This window comes from Micropterus dolomieu, linkage group LG21, assembly GCF_021292245.1.
Source record: "Micropterus dolomieu isolate WLL.071019.BEF.003 ecotype Adirondacks linkage group LG21, ASM2129224v1, whole genome shotgun sequence".
Classification (NCBI taxonomy): Eukaryota; Metazoa; Chordata; class Actinopteri; order Centrarchiformes; family Centrarchidae; genus Micropterus; species Micropterus dolomieu.
In genome coordinates this window covers 6938945-6952464 of record NC_060170.1, presented here as the reverse complement: position 1 = coordinate 6952464, position 13520 = coordinate 6938945, and the positions used below count along the sequence as shown (strand labels likewise).

The 13520-nt window shown below is 40.6% G+C and overlaps 1 protein-coding gene across 1 annotated transcript in view; it reads right to left on the bottom strand.

The window, feature by feature from the left end:
* Positions 1-13071, bottom strand: part of adamtsl2 (ADAMTS-like 2) — a 26022-nt gene extending 12951 nt beyond the window's left edge. The window contains exons 1-9 of the mRNA XM_046035265.1: positions 12948-13071; positions 8286-8428; positions 6657-6732; positions 6244-6346; positions 5392-5537; positions 4836-4959; positions 4576-4656; positions 4186-4361; positions 2084-2387 (exon numbers count right to left, since the gene is read on the bottom strand). Of these exons, the coding sequence (XP_045891221.1) occupies positions 2084-2387; positions 4186-4361; positions 4576-4656; positions 4836-4959; positions 5392-5537; positions 6244-6346; positions 6657-6732; positions 8286-8428; positions 12948-13052 (1258 nt within the window). The 5' untranslated portion in view covers positions 13053-13071. The remainder of the gene's footprint in view (positions 1-2083; positions 2388-4185; positions 4362-4575; positions 4657-4835; positions 4960-5391; positions 5538-6243; positions 6347-6656; positions 6733-8285; positions 8429-12947) is intronic.
* Between the last annotated feature and the right edge of the window lie 449 nt (positions 13072-13520).

Here is a 13520-nt window from a genome sequence, read left to right as displayed (position 1 = left end):
CAGGGGTGAGTTGGATTTATAGTTTTACAACTTTCTATGTTGCTTTATTTTGACAGTCAATATTTATAATCAATTACAAATTATTGTTCCACGCACAAAATAAAAAAATATCACCTTACGGGACTTTAGGGGCTCTGTGGCAGTACTGATGGCACTGTTTATTTTTCAACTGTTACTTACTGTAAAAATCAGTACCCATCTTGGCCACAATTCTAAAATGACCAAATTAGAGAGAAGCAAAAAACACTTGTTTGTATGTTTGGGAATAAGCAAGGAATATCGGCCGGTGAATGTTAATATCTAAACTCAGTATCAACTTCAAAATTTTTTTTTTCAAGCTGAACATTCCCACCGTCTATAAATGAGCTTATAAATGAAAAAAAAGTTGCTATTTCTGGTTATGCCTGGAAGTGTTAAACATCAAAGAAATGACATAAAAAGAACAAAGAAAAAAAAGAAAATGTCACCATAGTCAATAAAAACAACAATATCTCAGATGATCACTTTAGCCAGTTAACAACAGTACCCTTAATACATTAAAATATATATTTTTTATTGTAACTCATTGTAAGGCATGGAAACAGAAATCAGCTGGCATATTTACAGTTTATTACGGGTGCCAATTACAACACACACCATTGTCTTCTATACTCGCTAGTGGGGTGGGATTCTTTGTTCGCCAGGAGAACTAGGCACTGGTTATTATTCATTTATAAGGCTATAATGCATAAACTTCCCAGCTATCTGACCACTAAAATAAATTGGAAAGTCGGTGGTTATCAGACACGTCCCAAAGAATGGTTAGTCTTAGAAATTCCCTGAGGTCATTCTGAGCAAGGGAAAACCGCCTTTGAATATAATGCTGCGAATTGTGGGAATAAATTACAGGAAAAGGTTAAAGTAGATGTCCAGATTTCAACAGGACAATTTAAAGCAATGTGGAATGAACACTGTCCTCACAAATGTAAATGTTACCTAAAAATTGTCTGTTGTTTTTTTAAAATTATATTTATATATCTGTTGAATATTTGTATCTGTTTGCTGTACACAGGGCTCAGCTGTAAAAGAGACATTGATCAAAGTCTGATTCTCTGTATAAATAAAGGTGAAAAAATATATATTATTATTAGCTATCGTCAGTTTGTTTGAACCTGTATGATTTTAGTATGCCTTGAATCCAGGGCTGGCCTGTGGCATAGGTGATGTAGGCGGTTGCCTAGGGCACAAAATGTCAGGGGGAGCCACAAGAGAAAGTTTTCCACTCAGAGCAAATCAACTACGCCCTGATTTTATTAAATTGGAAATGTCAATCTACAGGAGAAAACATATTTAAAAGCAATCTACAGAATGCCTGAAAGCCTTACTACATTATATTCTATTCATTTTTTATATTTTGAATTGTCACCTGCAGCCTAAATATTGTGTTTCCCTTTATATAGATAATGACATTTCCACCATAAATTGGTGCAGAAAATGCAGAATGCATCTTCATTTGTGTTCCCTCCACTGTTGAAACTAAACCAATGCTCTTGCATTTCAAGAAAATGACCCCATAAATTCACAACAATGCAAGAAAACAGTCTATTTAAAATCTTTCCAAGGGCTCCAACACTACAGCTTGAACCGAGCATATAGCGCATCATTCAACTCAACACAGAAATCACTTGATTTTCACCTGACATATAGGACCATCTCGTGCAGAAGAGATTAGCCAATCAATAAATGATCTGATAAACAGAAAATGAATCAGCAACAGTTTTGATATTCAATTAACTGTTTCAGCCATTTTTCAAATAAAATGCCAAATGTTCTCTTGTTCCAGCAAGTGTTGACTTGCTGCTTTTCTGTTTGATATAATTATAAATTCATTGGCTGGTCCAACATAACATTAATTAATGATAAATAACCGTTAGTTGTGCTTGTACCTTCCATGCATGGATAGATGTTTACCATGGTAGGATCAAACCTTTAAGCTTCTAACTCAGGCAGTGTGTGTGTATTTGCTCATTCTTGCAAGGTTGGTGCCTGAAATAGCCTATTTCATACATCCAAACAGGTCTAAGGTGCTACACGCAGGCCTTACCTGTAGATTTTGGGGCAGCTGCTACATCCTGGTCACAGCTGATTTCCGCTGTCTCCTCATACACCTCGTTGGTCTCTTGGCCCTTCTGCACCTCGGCCCCTCCCGGCTCTAACTGGCCCTCAGGGGCCGCCTGGTCATAAATACTGCTGTTCGGTGGCAGCAGACTCCCCACCTCCACAGAAACCTCTCCGGCTGAGGTGTCTGATCCCGTGTAGAGTGGAGGAGGTGGGATGGGTGGCAGGGAGTCTCGAAGGACGGTGTATTCGTAAGTGATGTACGGTGTGCGACCGTTCTGGTTCCACACCTGAGTGAAGAGAGGCGAGGTTAGTTTATACAGGTTTCAAACCAGCAGCAAGGACAGTCAAAAACCAGGACCAAATCAATGTAAACTTATATTTCTGTCCTAAGATTTTGGCTTTAAAAAAGAAAGATTCTACGTCATGTTTAGTCTACTGTATTTAAAATCACCTCCTGAATTTCAACTGCCTTTAAAATTTAATTTAATTTAATTTTTTTCTACTTCTGACAAAAGGTTACAAAAAGGTGAACTCTATCTTTATGAATTAACTGTAGATGTAGCAGAGATGTCAGCATATTTTTTGTTTTGTACTGAACTTGTCTTTACTTGCCACACATACACTATCAGCCCTAATAGGTGCAAATCGGCCACAGCTTTCCAGATAACTGGAATAAGATTAGGATTTAGGGGGAGAATATGACGCTCTTTAAGGCCAGGTTCAAAACAAGACTGAAGTCTGTGACGTTTTACATGCTATGCATCTTGGCTCATAGGCCTGATGATAAAAACTCAATGTTAGCTGAGATGAACCAGCGGAGTCACAGTGAGCCTCCAGGAGGAGATCTATGTTCCAGCTTCCTGCAGAGAGATCAATCAAACCTGGCCTGTGACATGGACACTTTTTGAGATATATGGCCACTGTCAAAACACAAGGCCTGTATTCTATCAACTTTAGACACAGACTCAATATTACGTCTGCATTACGTTTACATCGTAGACATTTGGCAGACCAGGAGACGATACAAACATTTTGGGCATGTCTGATGCGCTACGGGGGCTGAGCTGCTCTAACATCACCGCTTTATTCCCAAATGAGCATTTTTATGCCAGGAAATATTCTGAATAGACAATTTGTTGAGCCAAGTGTTGGCAGTCTCCACTGCTACCCAGAAAATAAAGTGCCTCATGAGTCAGCAGTCTTAACCAGAGTGATCGTTATTACGTTTAAGAGTTAAGAACAGTAGCCTAAAGCTTTAATTCTTGGGCTTCTTATTTTATGATGAGCTAACAAAGACTGCAGAGGCCAAAACAACAAACATTCCTTTGTTTCTGTAATTTAAAGGTTTTTAGAGAACCATAGTTTAATATTACAATGTAATGGGGCGGTAGTTTGCAATTCATACATGTGCACATTTCACTTTTGGAGTCACAGTACAAGCAGGTGCAGGTCAGAGGTCAGACTCTTCTTCACAGACACTATGGAGGTTACTAAATTAAACAAATTGGTGCAGATGGGTACCAACAAGATGACTTTCTGTATCATCCTGACCTTAAAAGAGTACTATACAATTTTAAAAAGTTGGAGATTTGGGTGGAGCAGGTATGTGAGCTCACTTCTCTCTAACTCCACACCCCCAGATTATTTTCATTTTCAAAGCCCAAACCGACACTGACTCATGTGACATCACATATTAGACTGAAGTACAATTTTTGTTTCATTGTTAATGCCTAATATACTGTATATTCAATTTTCTAAAACCACTAGTTCATCAGTGCGAGGATACAGCGGAAGCTAACAGAAGGATCCTGATGCACAAAATGTTATATTTGTACCAAGTTGTTTTTTCAAAGTTTTTTTTTTTTATTAGCTAGGTAGACAGGAAACATGGGAGGGGGGGGGTTCGATTTGCAACAAAGGTGCCTGGCCAGAATCATAACCGGTGACGGTGAGTTGCTGCAGTCACTGTGATGACATAACATGCACACTCTCTATCGGACATTTAGCTCCACAACGAAGAAGCAGCAGGTGAATGTAGAGGAAAAGTTAAAGCTAGAGAGGTGAATTGAAGAAGGTTAAGTGTACCAGAATATTGATGGCCTGGTCGATGGGGCCTTTGGCAACAATGTACTCTATCCCGGTCTCATAGACATCCATGGGTCGCCGGTACTTAAAAACAGTTCCTGCTGCGTGGAAGTTCTGGGGACTGTCCACCTTGTAAGCCCCGTTAAAGAAGAAGTTGCCCGCCTGGTCAGTCACAGCTGGGGAACAAGATAAATGGAGAACTCTGAGAGTTACAAATCACACTGGAAACAGCAAACTCTGGTTTGAGTCAGAAAAGGGCCTGCATTTTCTCTCTTTCTTAAAATTAGACATCTCCATTAAACATTTAAAAGACAGTTTTGTTCTCGCACAAGTGTCTTTTGTGAACAAATGTAAATAGTTACGTATGTGAGGAGCAGGAAAAGTACCCACCTAGAACATCAGCCGACTTCTTCCTCTCAATGATCTGGATGTCCCATGATCCTTCAGGGATTTGAGTGATAAAGGAGTAACCTTGATGACAGGAAATAGAAAGTGGTCAGAATCATCGCATGCTTTTTGATTTAACCAAGAAGACTGTTCTGACCACTCCTAATGACTAAAACTAAATATCTGGGAGTATATCAGATAGAGTAGATAGAATATCAGATATTCAAATTGATGTCTAACAAAGAGTGTTTTTTGAGACCCACCCAGAGTCATGGCTCCACGGCGGAAGTTTCCGGTGACCCTGCTACAGCTGCTGCCGTCCCCCTGACAGACCCCACACTTATCCAAGGTGTTGGAGGAAAACAGTACTCCGTCACATCCGATTGGCTGAGCAGCAAAGCAGGAAGTGGGAGCAGAGAGGATAAATTTAAAAAATAAAAACTTCTATAAATCATAAATAAATGAAATTACCAGTAATAACATGGTAATGATGCAGAAGCTAGCAAATATGTTCTACCATTTCAAGAAGTTGCTCAGTTGCTGGTGTTACATGAACCCATTGCAGCCTTACAACTTGTGGTCTTCTTTCCACTTTTGGACTCACTGTGTAACTTTTTGGATACAAGGATGAATATTTTGTAACTTTTTACCTCATTTACTTTCATTGCTAGTCAGAAAGCTGAGATTGTACTGCAGCAGCTTGCTGCCTGTGGGTTTGTTAGACATACAAACTCGGTGTGGTGCTTTCAGTGGTGCTGAAAACTGAAAGTAGAGTGAAACTGTTTGAGGGGGAGTAAAACAAGAAGAAGCTGGACTCACCTCACACTTACCGTCCACGCAGACGCCGCGGTAACTGCTGTACTTGCATGAAGTGCCGTCTCGTGCCATCACCATCAGCTGCCTCTGGCCGTCGGTGGTGGTGCAGTGGAGGTCACAGGGGTTACTAGAGATGTGAACGTAGTCGTCTGGAGAGGAACACAAGTCACTGGTCACTGTCTTATAACCAATAACAATGGAAATAATTCACTTCTGTAAGCACAGCTATTGCTTCTACTACAACTGCCTTTATTGCTACCACTCGCTGCAGTATACCACAAGCATCCCACTGATGCTTGTATAGCAATAGAAGTGCAAGCATCAATATTTGGTAAACAGACAGCCTTGTATAGTTGGTACAGTTGGTTTACCAGAGCTGCCTGCTGCACTAAACATATTACCTGTAACACTCTGTAGAGATGCAGAGTTGATGAGGATTCTCTTTGGGTTCAGCACTGTGTCCATTTATTGTAAAAACTATTAATTAGTGGAGTCATGTCAAACCCGTCTCCCCTGTGTCTCACATTCCCCACAAACGTCTGTCTGACCCCTTCTGCCATTTTCTGTCTCAGTACAGGAACCACAAGGAGGACTGTTGGAGTTGTAGGATCTCTCGACTCGAGAGCACTTTTGGATATTAATTAGGAACAGGTTTTAAAACAACATCCCAGCAGTTACATCTGAAAAGAGACCTAAAAACCATTTAAGCATATCAGAAGACAACATTTGCTTTAAGAAAAGATGCTACTGTGTTGGACGCAGGGCTCAGCAGCTCATACAGTAAAGGCCTCAGTCAACTCTGGTCTGTTTAACGGGGTAAAGAGAGGTTGGGAAGCATTTTATGGGTGTTATTACCAGGATACAGAGGTTTCCACTGGTAGTTCCTCCCATTGTAAAGCTGGGAGTTGAAGGACCAGCACTGCTCCTCTCTGAAGCTCCTCCCCGTCGCAGGACATTCCTGCAGTGCAGAGAGACAGCACAGACCATTAAAAGAGGTCTGTTTCACACTTGTTAAGACTCGGTTTTACAGTATGTTATACAAATAAAACATTTTTAACCGTTTATTTGTGCAGGGATGGTTTTCTGAGAATGCATAAGCGGTCTGAACCCCACCCGGCTTCACTTTCAAACATCTACATACAGTCATGCCTGGAGGCTGCCCGCCGCAACCACAGTCCTCTACCGTCAGCCAGTCCGAAGGACTATGTTTGTTGTAGTAAAGATGTGAAATAAAGTGATGAGAAAGTAACTGGAAGTCTGCAACTCACTTTAGTGTTGCAGAGATGATATTTCTTAGCAGTTCCTGTACAGGTCATGTTGTCTTTCCCAGCAGCAACTTTTTTTCTTTAGACAGAAAACAAACATTTGGAGAAATAACAACATATTTTTAAAAAGACTGGATATAAATCAAAATGAAACATAATAAAATACCAGGTTGAGATGCATGTTGTGTTATCATCTGTCAGCTGAAAGGAAAACCTATATGCTTCAACTTCCCTCAGTTTTGCCTGCACCCAGAGCACTCCCCTCATTTACAGAGGCCCACTAGATGATGCAAAACTAGGGCTGTTGTTCCAACTACAGATTGTATTTTTTGTTGTATACCTGCCTCCACGGACAGTCAGATCAAGAGGGGGCCGCTCCTCACCAAATCAAAACATTCTGTCCAAAATCAACCAGTGGCAGAAGGCAATGTTCATATATATATGGAAGTAAACGCTTTTTAATTGTGTAAGTGGAATCAGACATTCTGGGCTACTTATGAAGGAGGAAGAGGCTGCCACACAAATGAGTCAAGCACCGCCAGCAGGTGTGCCAGGGCCAACTGGTGGTGCCGCGGCAGTAAATGTGCACCAATGGAAACAGAAGTGGAGCTGCTGCGCTGCAGTGAATTTCATGTTGGATGAAGTTGCTGAGTTTACAGAAGAAAGGGGCACAATGTAACGTTACACTAAAGCTTTAGGCCACATATGGACAGGGGAGTGCTTAAGACGTACTTCAGGATCATGAAGAGAAACTGGAAAAAACAACCAAAGCCAGTGGAGCGAGAGTAAGTATAATAGCGACAGAGTTTTGTTATTATCAGGGTAACGTTACACTATGAACACACAATACGCGTTTTTTACAACGCTTTGCCAGACCCACCCAGTTTGTTACCTGGTGGTGCTATCAGATTTTAGTCTAACGTTAGTAGCTCTGACCAGCTCTTTGTAGGAGCTGAGGAAGTTTGGGAGTGGGAGTGGTGGCCTAGTGAATTCTGGATGTTGAAGGTTTTCAATCTTATACGCAATAGGGAATACCACAGTCCTTTTTGTTTTGTTTTCTCTGGTCATGTAGCCCCAATTTCAAAAATATTTGCATCTTTCGACTGCATACGCAGCCCTGTTTTATGAAAATACCATGCCTTTTAAAAGAAGTTCACCCCAAACATACTAATCTACTAAATTCATCTACAATTTGACTGCTAACACAGGTGTCTGTTAAGCATTTGGCTGTTAAGTTCCAAACATTTTTAGCTTATACTCTTGTTTTGGTTGCAATAAATAGTTATACCTTGGTTATATGCAGACTGCGAGAATACACAGAGGTCCAACCACAAGAAGCGTGTCATTGCTATGACAAGGAGGTGTTATTGTCTATTGTCTGATTTTAAGAGCAAGATGTTGTTCTAAAAGGATGATTTGAATTGATAAATAGAACACAGAATTCCACAAGGAAAAAGAAGTGTTCAGTGTATGAAATGTTTTGCTTCATTATGGACAGCCAGTTTCCTGACATCTGAACTTGAATAAAACTCATTTGTTAACTTTTAATAAAACACTTTGAGTGTAGCCCTGATGTATAGATGTACACATCTGTGTGTGTGTGTGTGTGTGTGTGTGTGCAGACTAGCTGACCTCTGTTTGAGGCAGTGTCTTTCCTGTGACATCACTCCCCCTCCACAGGTACGAGTGCAGGCTGTCCACTTGGCCCACTCCCCCCACCAGTACGTGGTGACCTCCAGCTCCTCCTCCAGACTGTTGGACGCCACGCCGTCCTCCTGAAAACACAAACACACAAATACATAAACACACACAAATAGTGGTAATTCAGTTGGCAGTTGCAGCAGAAGAATTAGTCATATTAACAGTATTAAGACGTATGGAGAAGCAGCTGTTTGTATTTACAGTACATCCGAGTCTGCCAACATTTTCAGACAATCTAAACCTCTTCAGCTTAGGGAATCAAATCAGAGGACTTTTACTATTCTATTTATATCGTTCTCTACAGCTGTGTCACTTTCACTCTTTGAATTGCAATGTTGTAAGAAGGGGTGTAATTAAATAACATATAATATGTTTGATTTACAATAAGCACAGCACTGGGTGATGGCCCACTGCTTACCAAGTTCATTTGGCCCACACACCACCAGGGACTGAGTGATGAATCCATCAGAATGTGGCTGCACGACCATAACCACAACACAACCTTGAGCTCTGAGGCCGGGTTTAACATGGGCCTCAACTGGACCACAGCAATTTAGCCCTTCTAAGACTAGGCCTGCTTCCCTAAAAGCAGATTACATTTGATTTGTTGCATGTGGGCAATATTTGGTCCAGAATCTCAATTCTGTCACAATCCTCATACTAAATCTTACATGTGGCTGTTTACTTTTTCTTTTTTTTTAACCTTTATCTCTCTGGGGAAACTTCACAGTGAGCAATGCTCTCTTCTTCATACGGGCCCACAGTGCTGCTGCTATTGCTGGACCTGGTTAATAAGTGCCTAAACACATACCATCTGCCATAGTAGTAGCCAAAGTAGCAGCAGAAACTGCAATAATAGTAATCATAGCAGTAATGGGAGTGGCACAGTAGTGGTGGACACCTCTGCGGTAGAGGTAGTAGTAATCAAGGTAATAGTTAGTAAAAGTAGAATTAGTAGAAGCCGTTGTGGTAGTAATTGTAACAGCAGTTGCAGTGATTGTAATCGTTTAAGTAGTACTCCGATTTCACTGCGTGGCAGTAAATGAGTGTCTGAGTGTTTTGAGCTGGGGCTGCAACGCGTGAAGATGGTCAGCATTTACCGCATTCCTGATGTGCAGGAGCAGCATTAATTCAGGCCTATGGCTGCGTCACTTCATTCAGACAGATTCATCAGAGTGACCACTGGAATGTGCAATAAGCTCCTTGTAAAGGTGTGAGAAAGAGCAGCTGTGAGAGAGGGCGAGAGACACTGGAAATACCAGACAGAGAGCGTAAGTGATAGAGAGACAGGGAGAGATCGATGGGTATAGAGAAAAAGAGAGAGACAGGAGGGTTAGGGTAGGAAGAGAAGAGTAAATGATTGGTGGACTGACAGATCAGTGTGACAGCAACTCATCACAGTGCTCAGACCACTTTTTAAACTTTTTTTAGTTTTAATTTGATTAACTTGATTGACTTTTTTTTATTCTATTTTAATCTATTTTCCAAATGTAATTTTTCTTGTGATTGCAGTCGTCTCATTAAAAACAATTACACATTTTAGTCCTGAAATTGTCTATGACTTACAATAATAACATGATGACATTAACATTTATGGCAATGACAGTGTTTTTCATAGTTTTTCCAAGCAGGTGGACCTGCCCTATAATTGAGCTCTGTATGTTTTTTCAGTATCAACAAGAGTGGGGAGTCCTGAGAAAGCAGCTGCAATTTGACATTTGAGGTGAAAGTAAATATGGAAGCCACGTCAGGATACCCCTCTAAATAAAGGAGTACCAGTACATTTTCATGAACATTACGGTGTCAGAGACACCTGTGTAAGTGGAAATCTTCTAATTATTGTGTGTCTACTTGAAAATCAATGAGTTTAGGCAACAGGATTAATACACAAGAAGTAAAACGAATTGAATAACTAATAACGTTGATATGATCTATCCACGTAGCTACTAACTGGCTGTCAAAGTCTCTGGCTAGCTCTGCGGTCATCACCGACCTACTGATACTCACTGAAAGTGAAGCTAAAACTGACAACCGGTAGAAAAAGTCCGTCCACTCTGCCTGCTGCTGAAGAGACACTGTGACTCTGATCTAAGTAGACTTTGTCTGGCGTTTTCCTCAGCTTTGATGTCACTGCTGAGGAGGTGAGTGTTGTTGTGATGGAGCCGTTCCTTCCAAATGTGTCACATCATGTCGTCGTCGACATGTCAACAGGTGTGAATGTTGCAACTGATTTAGTCTGCACAAGGTTATAGAGAGCTTCAGCATTTGTGAGCTACAGTAGACTGGCACTGGCCAGACAAAGTATTTACTGTATCTATGTAGTAGAATCAGAATCAGAATCACATACAAGGGATTTGCTTTGGTGTTAAGGTGCTACACGCACCCAGACATACAACTGACAATATAAAAAAATTAAAATAATAATAAAAATAAAAATAACAATGGAACAGCAACAATTTACAATTAACAATAGAACAGGGCTACTCAAATACAAGTCGTAGTGGTCCACTTGGAGGTTGGATTGAGCAAATGATATTTAAGCTCCAAAAACTCCAGAACTATGTCAGTAAAAATCCTTTCTGTTGACCTTTGTTGTGTAACCACAATCTTAAGCTTAAGCTTTGGCACAAAAGGCAGACATACACTGCATTCTTCACTGTATTCATATTTTAAAATGCTGATTACTGCCTCCACCTCCGACATGTACATAATAATAATAATGATAATAATAATTTACTCCTGCATTCTTTGCATTCTGCTCATTGCACTATTTGTCAGTCTGTCTATGATGTTTTTGTTTTTGTTTATACATGTGTTCTTTATACTGTAGCCTGTGTCTGATTTTATTATTGTATTATTGTATGACTAAGCACATCGTGAGCAATGTACAATCCTGAGTCAAATTCCTCAAGTGTGTATACCTGCCAAATAAAGCTGATTTTGATTCTGATTCTGATTATTAGGATGTCTGTTGACTCAGTTTTGTTTGTCTATTGTCCAAAGGACATTCTGGTAAATGCGGACACTAAATACAGCTTCATCTGAAAGATGAACATGAGGTGACATGATAGCAATGTTCCGACTCTGTGGGTTATACAGGGTTTCTTTCATTGGCTTTTCAAAAAGTTTAAACAGGATATAATTGTTTACATTTTAAAATGGCTGAATTTGGTTGTAAAGCAAACCTTGTAGTTTTAACTTTGCATTTACATCTATGGGCATTGTCCAAAGTGCATGGTGCAAGTGCATTTAGGGCGTGTCCCATTGCACCACTGCTAAACGGTGCAAAGTGAGGCATAAGGCACAAAGGTGTTGTATTTAGTCTCTTAATTAGTCATTGGTCATCCGGTGTGTTTTTGCCATAACCAATTAATTAAACCAACCAGTGCCATCTCGCCTTCCTTTTAAAAGCCAGGTGTGCCTGATGAATGGCAAATTACAAAAAACAGCAATTGATTAAAAAAAAAAGTGTGATGCAGACTCACAGCAGAGAGAGAGAGCTCATGCGGGCAAGTGAAAGACAGGGAGCGTGAATGTGGACAGCAGTGTCTACGTAAAGCCATACAACTGTAGTATTTTGCACCGGATAATGTCAGCAACAGCTTGGCATTAACTGGCGAACTAACGTTATCTAACTTAAACCAACTAAAGCACAACATCAAAATATATTTCACATACTTTGCAGTAATGTTAGTTTACCTGTCCAGTAGGATGAAAGCCAACTCTGTATCGGTTTTGTTTGGTTTCAAAACAAACGCCTTGCTGTTTCCTGTGTTGTTGCACTTGATTGATGTTTTACTGTGTTAGCAAAGTTGTGACTTTTTGATCATAGGTAATACAATTTAATCATAACAAATGCACATGTACAACAGTGACAAAAGACAGATTTAAATAAACAAAGAACTTCCACTGCTGTGCCTCATTTAATAGGGAGACGCTTCACCCTATTTCACCAACACACAATCAACATGCTATAATCAGAATGTAAATTCTCGCTGATCTGCAGATAACTTCGAGCTGTGCCTTTTTATGAATTACTGCAGAAAGCGACTGCGTCATTGACCAACAAAAACCTGGTCTAAAGTCAGTGGCGCAATCTCTTTCTGCTGTGTCAAGATAGCAATGCACCAACAAATTGCCTGACCACATGTCATTTAAGACCAATTCGCCCATGGGTGCACAGAATGCCGCAAGTATATTTACTATTTACACAATGTAGGCGCAGAAGATGATGGACTGGCAACCTGTCCAGGGTCGTCCGATGTTGGGATTGGATCCAGCACCCCCGCGACCCTGTACACAGAATAAGCGGCTGGCGATGGATGGATGGGGGCGGAAGATTGCGCCCCTGTCTTTTTGTCTTTTGACCTGTACATCACCAAAACAAATGCTTCCTGGACAGATGTGGCAGAAAACTAACATATGTCCCAAAATGTCAGAATAATGCAGCTCAGTCTGTCTGGTGTCATCACAATCCAGTCAAAGGCGTCTGAGAATTTATGTTTGTTAGTCAACCAATTACACACCATGACAAAAGACTGTGGAGGATGAAAACATTGTCAAGTCATCAGTGTTTTCCTGTGTGTCGTGTACCTGCAGTCCCCTTGTGGATAGGTTCCCCACAGATACTGCCAGCGTCAGGAAGCCCAGCAGGACCATGCCCGTCTCCCCACACTGTTCCCATGACCACACCCTCATCCTGGTTAATCAGAGAGAGAGATAGTAGGTTTAATATGTGGACAAAAAAGAAATATCTGGTTGTTGAAGAGACCATTCTGGTCATTGCTGCAGCCGCTTGGTGTGTCCCAAAGCAAGAACCTGAACCAAGCTAAATGTGTAGTAGTAAAATATTATGACCCTTAATGCGTATTAAACAGTTTTAAAACCATCAAGATCACTTCAACACAGAGGCAACTGCTGGGCAAATGTGTTGTAATGTTTCTGCCTAAATCTGCTTTGTGTCCTGTTTGTGATGAAAGACAATCAAATGCCTGAAACCAGCAACCTCTCAAGTGCTCAACACTCAGACCAACATCATACACGTGACAGTTTTCACCAAACACAAAGCAGCCAACGTTATTATTAATGAAGTGAATTTGGGCCAGAAATCTGTCAGTGTTTCTAGATGGAAGCATCCAGTGATGAGTCTTTAACAAAGGCTGAAGG